This window comes from Conger conger, chromosome 2 (assembly GCF_963514075.1).
Source record: "Conger conger chromosome 2, fConCon1.1, whole genome shotgun sequence".
Lineage (NCBI taxonomy): Eukaryota > Metazoa > Chordata > Actinopteri > Anguilliformes > Congridae > Conger > Conger conger.
This window is the reverse complement of record NC_083761.1, coordinates 9,546,490-9,564,495: the sequence shown is the minus strand read 5'-3', so window position 1 is coordinate 9,564,495 and position 18,006 is coordinate 9,546,490. Positions and strand designations below refer to the sequence as shown.

At 41.7% G+C, this 18,006-nt stretch overlaps 3 protein-coding genes across 4 annotated transcripts in view; all 3 read right to left on the bottom strand.

Annotated features, from left to right (window-relative positions):
- cnnm2b (cyclin and CBS domain divalent metal cation transport mediator 2b) overlaps positions 1 to 5,719 on the bottom strand; it is a 42,876-nt gene extending 37,157 nt beyond the window's left edge. The window contains exons 1-2 of one of the 2 annotated variants that reach the window (XM_061231110.1): positions 5,350 to 5,719; positions 4,157 to 5,295 (exon numbers count right to left, since the gene is read on the bottom strand). In XM_061231110.1, the coding sequence (XP_061087094.1) occupies positions 4,157 to 5,295; positions 5,350 to 5,636 (1,426 nt within the window). In that variant the 5' untranslated portion in view covers positions 5,637 to 5,719. Of the gene's footprint in view, positions 1 to 4,156 lie in introns of both variants that reach the window. The other variant, XM_061231109.1, reaches the window with a different exon arrangement.
- A 2,510-nt stretch (positions 5,720 to 8,229) lies between these two features.
- as3mt (arsenite methyltransferase) lies at positions 8,230 to 14,501 on the bottom strand. The gene is made up of 11 exons (XM_061231383.1): positions 14,398 to 14,501; positions 13,872 to 13,926; positions 13,552 to 13,679; positions 13,182 to 13,332; positions 12,552 to 12,688; positions 12,266 to 12,335; positions 11,945 to 12,026; positions 11,326 to 11,457; positions 11,014 to 11,156; positions 10,773 to 10,892; positions 8,230 to 8,766 (listed from the first exon to the last, which is right to left on the bottom strand). The coding sequence occupies exons 1-11, from the start codon at positions 14,424 to 14,426 to the stop codon at positions 8,665 to 8,667; spliced, it is 1,149 nt and encodes a 382-aa protein (XP_061087367.1). The 5' UTR covers positions 14,427 to 14,501; the 3' UTR covers positions 8,230 to 8,664.
- An 881-nt stretch (positions 14,502 to 15,382) lies between these two features.
- LOC133122368 (BLOC-1-related complex subunit 7-like) lies at positions 15,383 to 17,606 on the bottom strand. Its single transcript, XM_061232325.1, has 5 exons — positions 17,453 to 17,606; positions 16,805 to 16,867; positions 16,448 to 16,491; positions 16,315 to 16,335; positions 15,383 to 16,217 (listed from the first exon to the last, which is right to left on the bottom strand). The coding sequence occupies exons 1-5, from the start codon at positions 17,582 to 17,584 to the stop codon at positions 16,166 to 16,168; spliced, it is 312 nt and encodes a 103-aa protein (XP_061088309.1). The 5' UTR covers positions 17,585 to 17,606; the 3' UTR covers positions 15,383 to 16,165.
- Positions 17,607 to 18,006: the final 400 nt, after the last annotated feature.

Below are 18,006 nucleotides of genomic sequence, written 5' to 3'. Positions count from 1 at the left end.
GTGTACTGCCTGGAAATTGACACTGCAACCTTTAGGTTTCAGGACCATTCCCTCGCCTTTATACCATATAAGACGTATTTGTGTCCACCTGTATGATGGAAATATATAGGCAACAGCATATAGAACACTGTGCTACATGTTTGCATTATTGCAAAAGCAGATTTTGATGTCAGACTTCCTACTTCGGCATATCTGCAGGAAAAGCCTTCTTTGAAACTACATTACATTACATATTTCAATATGGCCCTGTATCACACACTGAACCACTGCATTATACTGTAACACCTCTATCTTGCCCATGTACATGGTTTCACTCAGTTATTTCGGCTATATGAATGCTTTCACTGTACACTGCCCAAATCATCACATTTCTATTTTATTCTCATTTAACAACGTGTGAATCTTTCTGTAACAGTGACTGCCTGATTCATTGTATTCTTATGCTCGGCTGTGTCTAAACATGGCGTATTTAGATGCCTATGGGGCATACTGAATCACTGTTGTGAAGAATTTCAGTTTCTGAAATATCTTTATGAGCCATAAGAGGTTCCCATTTCCTGACATTTACTCACCTGTGCCCTGCAAGCAACACGTCCCTGCACAGCAAGCTACAGTATATCGTTCTATGTCCATTTACGAGCCTCCTTACGACTCATTACGATTACGACTGCGGTGGTTCCACAGGCAGATATTTCTCCTCAAGGGGAAAGGTGTTCTTAACTACAATCTAAACATTACACAAAGCACCTCTCAATACCATTATGTATTGCTTTAATACAGCCAGTTGGAAATTGTATAAATCTCCTTGCGGGGTAAAGTGTAAATTCAACGTTGTGCAAATGAAACTGATCTGAAGATCGGTCCTAGTTTACGATCCTTCACTCTTCTTATCGGGGTGAAATGAAACTGAAGCTCTGATGCAGAATGTCTTGGTCAGGTTTATGACATTTCCTGATAAACTGAAGAAGATGAAGTAACACAATCAGTCTGCAGCACTCGATCCAGCAAAAGCTAATACCCACTGCTGATGATTCCCTCATTCGCACTGAGATGGGTGTCACACTAACAAAGCATAGACAGTAATTTCACTTTATAAAAAATATATTGTACGTACTCTTTGAACAATATGATTGTGACATTTTTATGCGCATTAAGAAGCTTTGCATCATCTTTCACACCTGTTATTCTTTCCCTTAATCAATGTGGAGCAGTTTCGATGTTTCCCATTGACAAGTGGAACTGTTCATAGGCCAGCTCTGTATTAAAGACTACACAAGCTACACGTTGACACATTTGGGCAGGATGTGACTTCAGAGCAACAAGAAAAACCTCACAGCGTGAGTCCTCGCTAGCACCTGTCACAACGTGGGAAAACACATGCGCTGTTAACTCCTGCAGCGACCTCGTTCTGGAGGAATCTTTAACACCTCCGCACCTACTGTCCTGTAGGTTTTCACTCCAACCCTTACAAAGAGACACCTCATTCAAAAGCTAGCGATCTCATTGAGATGCGGTAGAATCAGGTGTTCCAAAATTAGGATTGGAGTCAAAATATACAGGATGGTTGATCTTGAGAAACAGCATTGGACAGCTCTGTTCTACAAAAACATCTGAAAGAATGGGAGGTCATTCGTTGCTCATCGCTGAAACACGCTTCACTCCCAAAATTCACAGATTTACTCAGCATGGGTCAGTAATTAGCCTGTGAAAGAGGAATTAATCACAGCAGAATCACAGCCTCGTACTCTGAGTGGTTATTAGCTTCTCACTGACTGAACCAAAGGCAGGCAGGGTGTCACACCTTTCTCTCATTTTGGATATGGTCTAAACTTTCCATCGGATTCTTCATCTTCCCTTTGCACACAAAAAAATATGTACTGTTCAATGGCCATCAACAGGTGGTAGGCAAACATTCTGTTGAGTGGTGTAAACACACAGGGGTTTGTCGTGTGTGTGCATGTGTGTGTGTGTGTGTGTGTGAGGGGTAGTGGTCGTGGTGGTGGGTTAGAGCAGTTATTCATTATCCAAACAGCTGCATTCCAGGGGCTCAACAAAAGAGTAAATTCTCCGCCATCACTCAGAAGCAGGCATTAAAGGAACGGTGATTAAGCAGGTTCACAAACACGATGCCCCCACCTGATAACCTCTGCGCAGCTCACCCATTCTCACGCGGCCTAATGCAGTCGAGCACAGAGAGAGAAGGGAGAGGAACTTTATAAACATTAACACTAAATGGGGGAGATGGTGAGAGATAACAGCACCCCTGACGGGAAACGCTCCGCAAGAACATTGGCCATCACCGGAGACGTGCTGATGCGAGGAAGGTGTGGGAATGCAATGATATTAAAGGTACAATAGGTAAGATTTTGGCGTTAAAACATTGTTACAAGACCATTGTAAATCCCTTCCCATCACTGAGAAAAGGCTCACTGACATGTTGACTCACCCTCTGCCTGTGTTTATATTCCTTAAATTTGAGCTTCAAAATATACAGTTGATGGCCCGACACTCTGTACCAAAACATTGTATAACTGTACAATAAGTCAAGCTTATTGTACCTTTAAAACACATCATCTCAAACCCTTACAGTCGAAAAACAATAGAGCAATACTCAGTCCAGAGCCAATATACTGAATAATAATGACTCCATATTCATTATTCACTATATATTATAGAGTCACTAATGTGCTTTAAAGAGATTAAGGAAACATTACTGTTTTCATTTCTGATACAGAATTATGAGCTCAGCGGTCACTGAAATGAAAGATGCAGGCGAGTACCTGGTTTAACTTTGTTATTCAAAGTAAAGGAAAAAGGACATCATGGCCAGATTTAATCTGAGCCCCCGTCCCCAACGGTGTACACATGAGGAACATAATCATGTTTTCTGTGCCTCTCGCTACACTAAGCGCTTTTCCTGGACTGGGACTCGACGTAAAAAGGCCCTCACACCTGAGGAGAGCAGACAGGATATAACTGAGTTTCACCACTCCCATCTTCAATATCAATTATGTTCACTTTCAAAGGCCAAGAACATTTAGGCCTATACATCTGCATACTACAGCCATCACAGACAGGACAATACAAGTGACAAAATAATCAGCACACTCAAGGACATTTTCCATCCAGTTTCTTGAAATGGACCTAATTAAAATATTCAACCATTTCAGGATGTTGAATAACGTGTCAAGAACCAGAAAAATGAAAGAGATTCATGGATATATACCTATTTGCCAAATTTCTATTGACTATAAAAGTATCAAATTCAAGGTGTGTAACAAACAAAATTCTCCTTCTTCTTCTTCTTCTCATTATTATTCTTATTATTGAGTGTTTTACTCCAATGTATGCATTAAACACCTGGGGAACTATAGTGGCCATGCTTAAATCTTCCAATGATGCTGATGTTCATTTCTGTCCAGTCATGCAGTTCAGGAGGAAAGTGCTGTGTAAACAAACACAATCTGACACAGAATTCCTAAGGGCACAAAGACCCTTTGGGTGGAAAATCGCTGCTGAAGTGTAAAATCTTTTCATTAATATTGCAACATTTGTAATCATTCCGATGAGCTGGGCAAATTAAATGTAAGCAGGTGCTCACAGCTTGCTTTCTGTGAAGCCTTATAAATAAATTACTTTCACTTTTCCGTTCCCCGAAACTAGTAAGGGCCGTCAGCTTAACTTCCCACATCATTAATGATAATGTTTCCTTAGTTTCCTTTAAAGGGCTGGCTGAAATAAATGACCGTAGTAAAGACAGGCCGCTATAAACAAATGGATTTAAACATATAAGGCAACACAGCCTACTGCATATACCTGTATGAGTGCGCACGCAGTTATGAGTAAGCTATATTTGTAAGGTGTGAGCGTGGGCTCTGTAAAACAATCTAGGCAATTTCTAATTAATACGCGGCCAAGCGATAATCATTGGCCAAATCTGCTGGTCTACGGCATGGACCACAGCTCCTGGGCCGCATTATGTTCAAAGATGCTGTGCAACCAGGTATGCAAAGGTTTGTTTGTTTGTTCCTGCCATAGGTTCCGAGTGCGGAGGCAAACTTCGCTTGCTCAACGTTTAAGACAACATGCCAGTTTGCCACAGCCAGTCCATCACTGTCAACGGTCACAAAACAACAACAGAAATACATTGCCTCACCTTTCTTAAATTCCTCCAGCATCGCATCCAGCTTGGTGTCATTGAACACAAAGTGCAAGGGGTGACTGTAGAACTTTGTGATGGTTTTCAGCGGGGTGCTGTCATCCGGGTCCACGAACGCCAGGTCTTTGACAAACAGCAGGTCCACGATATTAGATCTCTCCCCCTCGAAGACGGGGATTCGCGTGTACCCGCTCTCCATAATCTCAGACATGGTATTGAAGTCGAGGATGGCATCCCCGGCGATCATGAAACAGTCTCTCAGCGGTGTCATGACGTCTTCCACGGTCTTAGTCCTGAGCTCAAGTGCTCCCTGAATGATATTCAGCTCCTCTTTGACCAAATCGTTGTACGGATCCGTCACTCGCAGCATCTCCAGTAGTTTTTCTCTGTTGTACACGGTTCCTATCTCTTGGCCCAGAAGGTAATCTAAAAGTTTGCTAACTGGGTACGACGCAGGGAACGTAAGCAGCATAAAAAATTTGGTCAAGAATATCGTATTTGCACCAACTGCAAGGCCGTGCCTTGAGCATATGGCTTGCGGCACAATTTCACCGAAAATTACAATCCCGATGGTTGACATCACAACCGCAATCAATCCAGATCCCGCAATATCATCCAAGAGAATGGTCAATGTGGTATTCACCAAGACGTTCCCTAAAAGGAGGGAGCATAGCAGGTAATTCCCTTGACTGCGAACGGGCTCTATCTTCCTCGCGTAATTCTTTTCCTTTTCTGTACCACAGTTCTGAACTATCTGTAGCTCCATGGGGTCCAGCGCCATCAGACCCAAGTTTAACCCGCTGAACATGCCCGAAAGACAGAGCAACATCGAGATGAAAATGACCTGCAGCCAGAAGGGAAGCAAAAACTTTTTTTCCTCCACCACAATAACTTTCGTGTCATCCCCATCGTGATAAATCCAAGTGTTCTCGGTCCACGGGTCGTGCAAGCCCGCCACAGCGTGCGCAGAGGTGGCGATGCACAAGAAATACGCTTTACTCCGCTCTGTCTTCCGAAGAGGTTTGACTTCAATTTCAACTACCCCCGATGTTTTTCTGTTTAAGATTATGTTGGGCAGGATGATAATATCCGAAGTTCTGATCCCACATGGATGGAAACTGGACGTATCGTCCCGACTCTTATTTCCAGCTGAGCTGTCACCATCTCCGATGACTCTGGTCCGCTCGTGCTCTGTAAAGGCAATTTTGGACCACGTCTCGTTGTTAATGTTTTGCCCATAGACCCTCAACTTGACACGAGACCTTTCGCTGACCCGCAAATATCCCTTGTCCATATAGGAAATATCGTCCGTGTCCTCCAGCCTGAGACCGATGATTACCGTCTCTTCTGTCACTTCCTTGCCACTCGTCGTGCAAACGAAACAACCGCTGACAGTTAAGAAAACCAGAGTAAAGGCTCGAACCCGGTTAAGTGCCGCCATTTTTGCAGAGGGTACTGGGGCCGACTGCTCTGCCATGTTGATAATGGGCAACCTCTTTTGAATGAAAAGGGCTTTTAAAAATCAGAGCCAATCGGAGTCGGCCTTCATCTCCGCTGCTGGTTGCCTTGACTCGTGCATCGGGCTTGCTTGCTTCCACTACGCGTCTGAAACATTGCAGAGCAGCACCAGCTCTGTATGAACTCGTGCTTCTGCTGATTTCCCACAGACGGGCGACCCTTTTACCCAATCCAAGGGGGCAGCCGGACGAAGGCGGGCTATTCTCCAGTCCTGCAGCGAATGAAATCCAAAACAAGCGGACATCATATGCAGTACCAAGGCTGGACTTTCCTCGTGACTTGTCCTGATGGATTCCCAGGCAACCAATAACTAAAGAAGATGGGAGTGGACTTCGGGGGAAAATTGTTTAGCTCCTGTCTTCAAACATCTGGGAAGAACGTGCGCCTGCAGCAGTTGTGAGACAGCACTTCGCAGGAATAAACGTCAATGCAGCTCGTTCTAAAATACTGTGTCTGTCCGTCGCTGGCCGCTTCGTGGATTACTTGGCAGCCTCATGTTTCTAAATAAATAGTATGCATACCAATGCCCTAATTACTTTTACAAATTCCTATCTTGCCTATTCGAGTGCCGAGAGCTGTGGAGGTGACATGAGTGCAAATTCCTATCTCGTTATGTTGCAAAGAATTTAAATCTTTTAAATAAACAAATAAATGATTTACAAATAAATTATATTAAATACACTGTAAATGATGCTTGATAATGTTGTGCTAGACTGGTTTTGATTATTATCAGTATTTTTATTTACAGGCATACTTAAACAAGTGAAGCTTAGTTTCTATTCAGTTTCAGCTCAGTATTTAGCCATTGGCCATTTACAGGGTCACCTAACCTTATGCAATGGAGCGGGTGGGGGATGAGAGCTTGGCTTTCACTGCATTTGAGAGGAAGACAGAAAGTGAGAATTAACCATTTGAACGGAGAATGGGATTCATATTTATTATGGTAAGACAAGGCAGGTTTCCAAGGAGACAGCAAGAAAGGTCTGAAAGACAAGTCACTACTGGCAAAAGGGGGAAATGTGGAATAGTTTCACAGTTAATGAAAGTGGTTTGATGCATGTAAGAATGACAGAAGTCAGAATTCTGATTGGATGAAAGGGGGAACTAGGGAGGGGTCCCAGGAAAAGTCCTTCAGTCATTTTATGTTGGTAGAACACACACACCTTCAGCTGTCTAGCTGAAGCACTTGAAATAAGTAAAGATGGGAAAAATAAAACAAAAAGGAGTTAAAATGAAACCTGACACACCAGGGAGTCCACCAGATATTCTGAAACTTTTTGTACCTGAACAATTGATTTCAGTTTCAGTTGAACTATATTGAGTTGTACGGCACAGAAGACCAACATGAGTTTCCACAAGTTACTAAATCCTGTGGTTTCTTAATTTCCTTGACCCTGGAAAATAGTGTAAGATGATGCATAATAATGAACAATCACATCATTTCTATTTCATTCACCATTTGAAAAAGGCTGGTTTCACGCCAAGAATGGGCTCAATTAGCAGACACTTTTATCCAGAGTAACTTACACAAGAGGAACATATCAGTGTTAGTCTCAAAAATAAAAAAAAGTGTGATTTCACCAAGAAGGCACGGAAGTCCTATTTACCATCAATACATGCAATGTTAACCTAACAAACAGCAGTTGGCATTGAAACAAAAGACCATATCACTAAAAAGATAAACTACATTTACACAGCCATACCCATGCCATTATTGCAAAAGGAAACCCAGAGAAGGCATATCTAAGAGGGTCAGGGGAAGCATGGTGCAATCTGAAGAAGTGGGTCTTCAGTCCATCAGAAGACTGGGGCAAAGCTTCAGCTGTCCTGACTACAGTGATAAGGGGGGAGGGGCCAGGTGCTCAGAGGTAGCAGAACGGAGACATCTGGTTGGTATGTAGGGTTTGGAAATATTTTAAAAGATACAACAGAGCTGTTGCTGTAACCTTTTTGATTTTGATGCAAGCTGACATAGGCCAGAGGAGAGCGTTAAGAAGGGGAGCGAGATACCTCTTCCATCTTAAAGTCCTTAGACTCTGTGTATCATTTGGCCCTTCGTTTCATCACTGGAGATAGGTGCTGTACACATCACTGTGCGCTGTATCAGAAGGTGGGTTGGCCCCTCCTCATACGTGGAATGAATAACAGTACATATTGCAGCTTAACTCTTTAATTACAGTACAATGGGTTCAGGGCCCTGATCAAGAACTTGGTTACCTTTGAATGTAAATGTTCTTACCGATTTTGAGCTGTCTGACTTTTGATATTATTTTTCTATTAATAATATCTGTTAAGAGTGTTAGGACACTTCTTCTTCTTCTTCTCTTTTGTAATCAGGGCTCCACTGAAGTAGAGACCGACAATGTCTCAACGAGATTTCTCTGTATAAATAAAGGTTAATAAATATGTATTGGGAGAAGGGACACATTTTCGTATGTTGTACAGAAAGAATCTGCATGTCCAGCGCGCTGCTGTGATGTTCTCTGAGACGGACAGTAAGTTATCCACCGCAACTCCGGGATTCATAGCAGACAGAGAGGGAGACACTGTGGTGCGATCCACATACAGTATTTAATCGCAAGCAGTGTGAAGCGTGGCATCAGCGCGTCGTCTTCATTACAAAAGGTTTGAGATCTTCTAAACTATAACGATTAACAATGATTCAATATGACTGTTATAGGCGTGTTTAACTGACTTATCATATCTAAATTAGCGGAACAGGATTTCAGAATTAAATCAAAACAAATGAAGAGCTTCCTAATAAAGGCTTTTCGGTTTGCATGTATTATAAAAATCAGTTCAGGATCTTCATCAGGTAAACTCAGCTTTTCATATCATCATTTCACTTTTCATCATGGTCACAAGCAATATTTGTATTCTTAATAAAACACATTCTTCAATATAGACACATTTGCTAGTCTGATTAGTGCATCATGATAGGCAGAAATGTTTTCCTCTTGTTCTTGTTTTGTGGTGAAATCTCCTCACTATCCGCAGGACTGCTTTGCTCCACAGCACCCCCCGGTGGCCGAAGGTGTATCACCACTTTTGACCTGCTCAGCGAGTTCAAAAGGGTTCACGGGGCACACCTGAAAGAAGGAATTGTTAAAATAAGGTATAAGGTAAATAAGGTTAATACATTAATTTGCATATGGATACATATGGCAGTGGCTGTTCTAAATTGTGACTCTGAGGTTAGGTCCTCCAGTGAGGTATTGCCACTTGTAACGTTGAGTAAGGCCCTTGGCCTAAATTGCTTCAGTAAATACCCAGTGGAAATAACAGCGTCTCTACTAAATATCTGAACGTAAACTATGACATTTTGTGTAAAATAGAGTATTTCTGCAAATGAGATTCCTTGTGTCACCGCTCAATCACAAATTGCTATATTACTTGAAACAGAGGTTGAAGTTATAATGAGCAAAAGAGCATTTTGCCCGCAGAACATTTCGTAACTTCTATCTTGTTTTAAGCTATCTTATCCACATTTTTGTCACAGTCGAACATTCTGTAAATATATGAGGTGGAGCTGCTCATTGGACTGATCAGAGGGGTTTCAGGCTATAAGGTAACGCTCAAAAGTAAGTATGGTTAAAATGACCCTCTAGTTAATCTGTATACATATTACAAGTGATATGCCATTAAATACATATGGAAAGTACAACAACCCACTTTGATCAAAACTGGTAAGTCAAAAATCAACAGTGCACTTAATGACCACTACACAATTTGTTGCTATAGTTCTGCTTCTCTAATAGTCACTAGCAGCAGTGACGGATTTCGATGTGCTATACTGAAGTACTTCACATGGACTTTCTCCTTTCCCTTTTCTTGTGCAGTTGATACATTTCAGATTAATGAAATGAGATTCAGTCCACAAACACACATAACCAGATATATGTGGTCAGGCGTTTGAACTCACAGAGAATTTCAACAGAGATTCAGTACAAAGTTTGAAACACAAGGTCCACAAAGGGTGTTTCATGTTCAGTTAAGCATAATTCCATCCGAACATCATGCTACATTTTGTCAAATGATAACCCCATCCGGTTCAAGTCTTGGAACAGCTCTCTGAGTGATAATAAAATGTGTCTTTGTCCTTAAAAAATCCCATTCATTGCCAAATTGAAAATGACAGAACATAATTCAGCATACACTGTTGTAAGCTTCCAGACCAGGGGTGTCAAACTCAATCCCCAGGGGGCTGCAGTGTCTGCCGGTTTTTGTGGTTTCCTTCCAATCGGCTGTCAATTTAGGCCTTGAGAACAAGGTGTGTGTATTCTTTAGCCAATCGATGGCTCGAATGGACCACGGGTGCCGAGAACAACCCAAAAACCAGCAGACACTGCGGCCCTCCAGGACTGGAGCTTGACACGTGTTACAGACGCTACACCAGGGACACTCAAACCTGGCCTTCGAGGTCAGCAGTACTGCTGGCTTCCCTTCTTTCCTCTTTCCTGCTAATCAGAACGTATTTAAACCTGGGACCTGAGTGAGTTAAATCTCTCAATGAATCAATCAATAAACCATGAGTTATAAAAGACCACCAGTACGGCTGGCCTCGATGGCTAGATGTGAGTATCGCTACACCTTTATGTACCTTCAGGGCTTGGGAAGGTTCATTTAAGGAGAGCTGGGTAAAATCTCCAGTGCAGTGCTACTGAACTCCCCATCCTGGCTGCAGTGTCTGCAGGTATTTGCTCCAACCATGCACTACACCACCTGTTTTCACTGCATATTTCGCCCCCTTGGTTCAGGAAGAAAGCTCATTAGTGAGAATGAAAAAAGGCTGGTGATGCGCATGGTCGGGTTCGGGGTAAATGCCTACAGACACTGCGGCCCCCTGGTCCTGCTCTAGCCTCTGTGCTGTAGCGTAGTGGTTAAGGTACATGACTGGGACCCGCAAGGTCGGAGGTTCGATCCCCGGTATAGCCACAATAAGATCCGCACAGTCATTGGGCGCTTGGGCAAGGCCCTTAACCCCACATTACTCCAGGGTAGGATTGTCTCCTGTTTAGTCTAATCAACTGTACCTCGCTCTGGATAAGAGAGTCTGCCAAATGCCATTAATGTAATGTAATGTGCTGACACCCACCTTCCCTGCAGCACAGCAGGGTCCAGTCTGTGCGTCCGGCTGAAAGGTGAACTCTTCTGCAAACCTGGAACTCTTAAGGATGCGGGCCACCTCTCCGTCCACCTCCACCACCTCATTCACCTGCGAACGAGAAGGTAACCTAACCACGTGCGTTTTCACAAGCAGGGTATGTTTAACACAGTCTAGTGTTATGTAATTTAGGCAACACATTTGACAATGGCGATGCAGCGTTCATAGCGACCTTAAATGTATAGTGACAGTCAAACTCCAAGGCCTTCTCAGCTCCAGTGATATTTCCATCGTACGTGAGGCGGCAGCTCTTTTTCACGGCGTTTTTTGGTATCTTGAAGAGACGGTAAGTCGCAGAGACGAACTTGTAGTCACCTGAAAATACAAGGGAGAAAAAAGGAAGATAAGTGATGTCTTCCAAAGTTAGTTGAAGTGATATACAAATGTGGCTCCCCTCTCCCAGAAGTTCTGACCTCTCTGCGCTGAAATTCCATTTGTTCCAGCTCCTGTCTGGCTCTTTCCGGCTCTTTCCGCTCGTACTCACCGATGACGCGCTCCAGCTCCTCGTTGCCCACGGAGACCGTCTTGGCGGTGACCAGTCGAGGGGAGCAGAACCCCACCTCCTCAGCTAACCTCACAAGGTCCTCCCAGCACAGAGCCCCGCCAAAACACTCACCTAGCAACTCACAAACACAACTTCCTTATAGCTCTCAATGGGGGAGCTCCAGGAGAGTTCTTTCAATATGTAATTCAGCCAAAGACAGACACACATACAACATACACACACATCCATATACAACACACACATGCACACACAACATACACACGCATTCACACACCCATATACAACACACACACGCACACACAACATACACACACATGCACACACCCATATACAACACACACATGCACACACAACATATACACAGAAATATGCACACACACAACATGCACAGGTATGTACTCACCCATTTACAACACACACATGCACACACGCATACACACACAAGATACACATGCATGTACATGCACATATACAACACACACACACAAGATACACATGCATGTACACACACATATACTTGAAACATCAAAAGGTACATTACATTCCGACTGCCCAGCAAATACAGTATGAAATTAAACAAAGCACTGCCTGTCAGTACCCCACAGGATTTTGTGAGACGTGATCTCTTCTGGGAGCCTGCAGTTGCTGTAAATGTCGCTGAAATACAGCTCCCCTCCATCCTGAAACAGAGACACAGACGCAGCGATTCAGTCTGTGAACATTAAACTTATGGGACAAACGCGTGCTAAATTAAAAATTCATGTTTCAACACAGGGATATCCCTCTGCAGCATTACTGAAACGTTCTAAGAGGGACGTGTAATTCACTTCAGTCATATTGCAAACAGGCAGTATGTTGTTTATTTACAGTATGTGGACACAGTTGGCCAATGAGGTGGGGTTTCCTTCCCCTGCCGTACCTTGAGCACACGGAAAGCCTCCTTTAGCACACGCGTCTTGTCTGGAGACAGATTCACCACGCAGTTTGAGCTGCGACAACAGAAGAAGAAATAAAACATCAGGGTGACCAGTTGGATGGAAATATCAGGGAAATGGGTTTCATTTTTATGTGAATAAAATAAAACACGGACCTCAGTCAAGCTATTTAAAACAGCATAATGCATGATCCTGGGGCGAATGCTGATTACAATCGGCAATGCCAAGTATAACAGCGCATACATTTATTACAAAACATAGACATCTTACATTATAATGTCAAAGGAATTTTCTTTCAGTCCTGCCTCTTCCAGGCCCTCAATGTATCCTTGAATAAAATCCACATTTGGCTTGCTGAACCCAAATTTCTGAGTGTGGTGCTCAATGTACTTCCGGGCCACTTCAAGCTGCAAATTGAAAAATTTTAAGATGTTTATTTCCATGTTTTTCTTATTTTTTTTTACCTTTTGTGAACATTTGGAAAGGTACATGTTTACACACAAAAAAGCAGACAATCATGGGAACAAAACCAGTTTATAGTCCAGTGACAGAGGATTCCTGTGACCAATGACACGCAATGTGGTTTGCACTCTGGGCGACTTGAGTGTGTTTATATTTTTTTCCCCCACGACGTCGGGCAACAATAGAATGAAAGTTTGGCGATTTCAGTTCAGTGACACTCTGTTGCTGGAGCATAAACTGGCTTTAAGAAGAAAATGAAAAGAGAGGAGGCTCTCAATGTGGAGGCTCTAAAATAGAGCACGGATAGCTGAACCTTGCGATCACAGGGGATGTGAATTTTCGCAAAGTACAAATTATTCCCGTTCCCATATTCCCGTTTCCATTCCGCAACCCCCACTGCTGAAGGCTCGGCTAGAATTAAATGGCGGCCGTCCGCACCTGCTCCTCCGTCATGTCCACTCCCGTGACGTGGCCCTTCTCTCCCACCAGCTTGCTCAGCATGTAGACGTCCCGTCCACTGCCTGAGCCCAGGTCCAGGACCCTGCACCCCTCCAGGCAGTCCGGAACCACCAGGCCACAACCGTAGTACCTACAGCGGGGACACGGACCTGGGTTATCAAATACACCAAAATAGGCACATCTCAGAAATGTTGGAATAAGCAAACGTCTACCTTATAGTGACACTAGCATGTGCACAAACTACTTTGGTGTGTAAGAAGACAGAGTAACCGATTTGACGTAGATGCCCTCTGCTGGTGATTGTCAAAACTGCACAGTCACACCCGGCGGGTTCAAAGTATTATTTTACTTGTCGGTAACATCCGGATGCACATCTGCCAGGGCCTTGCGAATGAAGGCTGGAATGGGTTTGGCCGGAGCAACGCAAGCATTGGTCTTCAGGTCTGAGGTCTTTTTCACCCTCTTCCCATAGTAATCCTACGGAAGAAATCACAAATTATTCAACATTTTTAAATGAATTCAAATTACATTTAATGTATTCATTCATTCACAAGTTCCAGTACACGCACACTCATCGATATATTACAATATTGTTATTTTTTGTTGAGTTTAGTTTTTATGATTGATTATATTACAGTGCATTCCACGAAGCCTATGTTAGAACAGTACCTTAACATCATCATGAATCGTCAGTTCATGTGAGGCACACTTCTTTGCACACTCACTAAAAAGAGGGAACAGGCACCATTAGGATAAAGATTTCATGTCTCAAGATACAACAATTGAATTTCGCTAAACTGCATCATATATGTAGGAAACGTTTACGCACATCTTTTTATCGGTAATGCTAAAATGCTATAAAGATTTTATAATTTCCTTACATTGGAGAAGTTTACGTGATTCATTTAGCCTTATTTTACATATATATTCTTCGACACACTTAAGTCACCTTCTTTTTGTTACGGTTGCAACGGATACATGCGCTAAAGATCTAGCTAACGTTACACAAAATTCATTCTTTAATGACACTTGCATATTGGTAGTAACACGTACAGAGCATACAGGCACCAGAGCGAAGTTCAAGTTGTGAATAGATTCGGACACGCAGTTTTAGTTTCTACGTTTAGCTAGCTAGCATGATCCCAATTATAATCCAAAAATACGCAAATTCTATAAAATACGAATGGATCATTACCCGTGGGTTCCTTTCTTGCACTCCGCCATGACTGAACAATGACCTCAGACTTTGCCTCCAACTTCCTCTATGTTGCCAGCACCTTAAATAAATCCCCCTCAAAAGGTTTAATATTTAATTGCCATACACGCAGGCTGCACGTGTATGGCAATAACAAAACAACTAGATTTTGGATTACGCATGGAGGCTGTGTAGCACAACGTTTAGGGAACTGGGTTTCTATGGAGGCTACCTCATAGGTTGTGGGTTTTCAGGAATGGAACCCGATTTCTTCAGAGAAAATATCCAGCTGTATAAATATCAATAATTAAATCTCTCTAAATGTATGAATAAAAGGGTCTGCTAAATGCCTTCGTGAAAATGTTATCTATTGCTCTGGCAAACTTTCAGGGTTGCCAGTTCCCTGAATGGGAAGTACAGAAGTACAAATAGGTACATGTTGCCCTGCGATGGACTGGCGATCTGTCCAGGATGTGTTCCTGCCTTTCGCCCAATGTATGCTGGGATCGGCTCCAGCCCCCCTGCGATCCTGTTCAGGATAAGCGGGTTCAGATAATGGATGGATGGATGGAAATAGGTAAATGGAAGTATTGATAAATGTAAGCCTCTAACTATCAACCAAATACTCTTCGGGCAAAAATAATACTTTCCTTCCCATTTTACAGATCCTTTTGCATTATGTTTACCACTGTAACTCATATTTTCTTGTCCACGTGAACATGTCCCTAGTATACCAACTACATAATTATGACTATTAAAAAAACAAAATTTAAAAAAACTCTTTGCCTTAAAATATTAAGATCTGGCTGACAAAAAAACAATTAAAATGAATTTTACCTGATGCAGACTATTTCAAACCGCCCATGCTATGTGCAATTAACATTTGTCAGTGTACCTACTACTATAGAAAAGTATGAGGAAACCTACACCTATTTGGAAATTATGGTAAAACAACACATATAATTAATGATTGACTTCACAGATATTAAATTACGCAACTTTATTTCACACTCGAAAACAAAGCTTGTACATTGGGTGCACTGCAAAATTTCATGAATGAAACACAAAGGTAACAGATAATTGGAAGATTGCAGCATAAAGTTAAAAGATAGATAGGCAAGGCAAAAGAAGGCAAGTCTGCTTGTGTTTGTAGAGACAAAACCATGACAACGTAGAACCACAATCTAAACCCTTCTATTTCTCAGGCAGTGAAACTCCATTTCACAAATGGTAGCAAAGTAGATACAGTAATTCATAAACAAACATTTCAGATTCATGCAATAAAGTATCACTGAACCTCCCACTTTTTTTGTTGTTTGGTCTTTTTTACTGGGTAGGAGTGTCGGACCAGTTAGGGTACAGTACAGTACATTTATATACAAGGCTAGAAAGATGGTGTTTTTACCCCAAATTACCTTAATTACTCCAAAGTCATCTTGCCAAAATGTGGAACCCATGTGATTTCAAACATTGATGAAGCTTTACAGAAAATATGTCTACATTAAAAAAAAGAAACAATAAAACACATTAAAACAATACAACATTAAAACAACAATATCACAATAAAAAACATTTCCTCAACAATGTCAAGATCCGGAAACTCAAGTGTTTCAGAGTAGCCACCAACAAGATACATTTATATTGCATAACATTTATGTTAAATTATGTTTTTTATGTAGAATCCAGTTATACAACTGGATATATCTACTTAAGAAGTGCAGGTAAAAGACAATCCACCTGGGATGGGATTCCAATCCCAACTTTGTATTTATTTCAGCAAGTGTTGAAGTTGGCTCTGAAGATTTCTGGAGTGTTCCACACTGAAAAGAAAGAAACAAAGTTGTGTGAGGATATTATACCGCAGACTCTGAATGCAATTTTTATTGCCATTTTGTGAAGGACTAATATTTTACTTACTTTTTATGTATAGCTTCCTGCCTGGTTGGCATAGGATAAAAAATATACACATGTCAACAATAAATATGCATTCAGTCCATCATTCATCCAGGTAATGTTATTTTCACTTTGTAAAAAGTTTTGCCATACTTACTGATATTGCAAGTGGGTGGTTAAAATAGACATTTTCCTTAGACTCTGAAATGTAAATATATTTTCATTAAACCTACATTTTTAATCATAATTACTTTCTTAATTAACTAATTTACATGTTATGTCCATCATTTTTTTTCTTCTAACAAGCACACAATACTAGTGAACTTGATCTAATTTGCAAAACTTTGCAGATCTGTGTGTATCATTTCTGAAATCTGTGCAATCCTTGAAACACTGGCACACATAATGTTGGGTGCATGCAACCACCTGCAAGATTCTTTGACTGATTTGTCACAGAAAGTGGGATCACTAGCATGTGTAAATACACATTTTAAGGCGCAGGTTAATTGCTCACATCCTCAGAATGCAGTATTGCATCTTCTTGCAGTACCATGTTCCGTGCTGCCTGACCAAGAAGCTGGAAGAAGACGTGTGGAAATCTTCAGTTAATACAAATAAGCGCACTCGTCTTCAACATTACAGCTAAAAAAAAAAAGGCATTACAGCACGTTTGCCGATGCTCTCCTTTGGGGATTGGTCGGATGATTTGAGTTCTTGAGTGGGATACTGGTGTCACTGATTTGGAGAAATCAGAAAGTAGTTAATTGACCAGATTTAAAACGTGAGAGAAATTCAATAACTTTTCGTTCACCATTCCGTTTGACGAATTATAAAAATCTGTTCCCATGAAGGCCCTCATATGATCCGTCTCCACTATTCACTTGATAATTCCCCATTTCTCCAATATGGCAACCCTTAGTTATAATCAAGATAGGTTGACGCTAGACAGCGGAACCGAAACGATTTCCTGAATAAGACGATTAGCTAGTAACTTGTAGCTTGTTTAAATACATTTGGAAAATAATGGCTCAATGTTGCATCTAGCTAGTTATTTACATTTCATTATTTGCAAAACTAGAGGTTAATTTAACCATCATGGCTACTGGTTCCGTTACGCTAACTTACATAGTAAATGGAACGGGTTCCATTCACACTTTTTTACCTCTTGGCTGCGGGACCCCTTTAGAACTTGGCGAGTGAGGGCTATCACGTCCCCACTGCAAGAACCCACTTTCTCAGACAATAAACCTTTAACGGACTGTCCAAAACGGGGCTGTGGGTCTGGAGAACCCATCTTATTCCTGTAGAAGTGTCAAGGTACGGGGCGTCATGTAGGACAATCCATGCGCGTAAATTTAAACCGCGTAGATACAAGCCCAGGTCAACTGAGCTGAAATTTAAGGGAATTTTAAGCTAATAATATTTCAATTAAGAAAATACATGTGAAATATACAGCTCAATGAGATTTATGAATCTATTAGCTAGTATTATGTAGTCTACATTGATACTGCTGCTTTGGTACTGAGCTGTGAGAGTAAAAATCTATCGGAATCAAGTTTAAACACTGGGAACAGTTCTGGCCTTAAAGTTGAGCAGTGGAAATGACTATGTGAAATGTATGTATTTCCTCTTTAGTCACCAGGTTCTAAAAAGAAAATCATACTGATTGGTATATATAGATTCAGATTACTGACTCTACATCCCAGATATGAATGT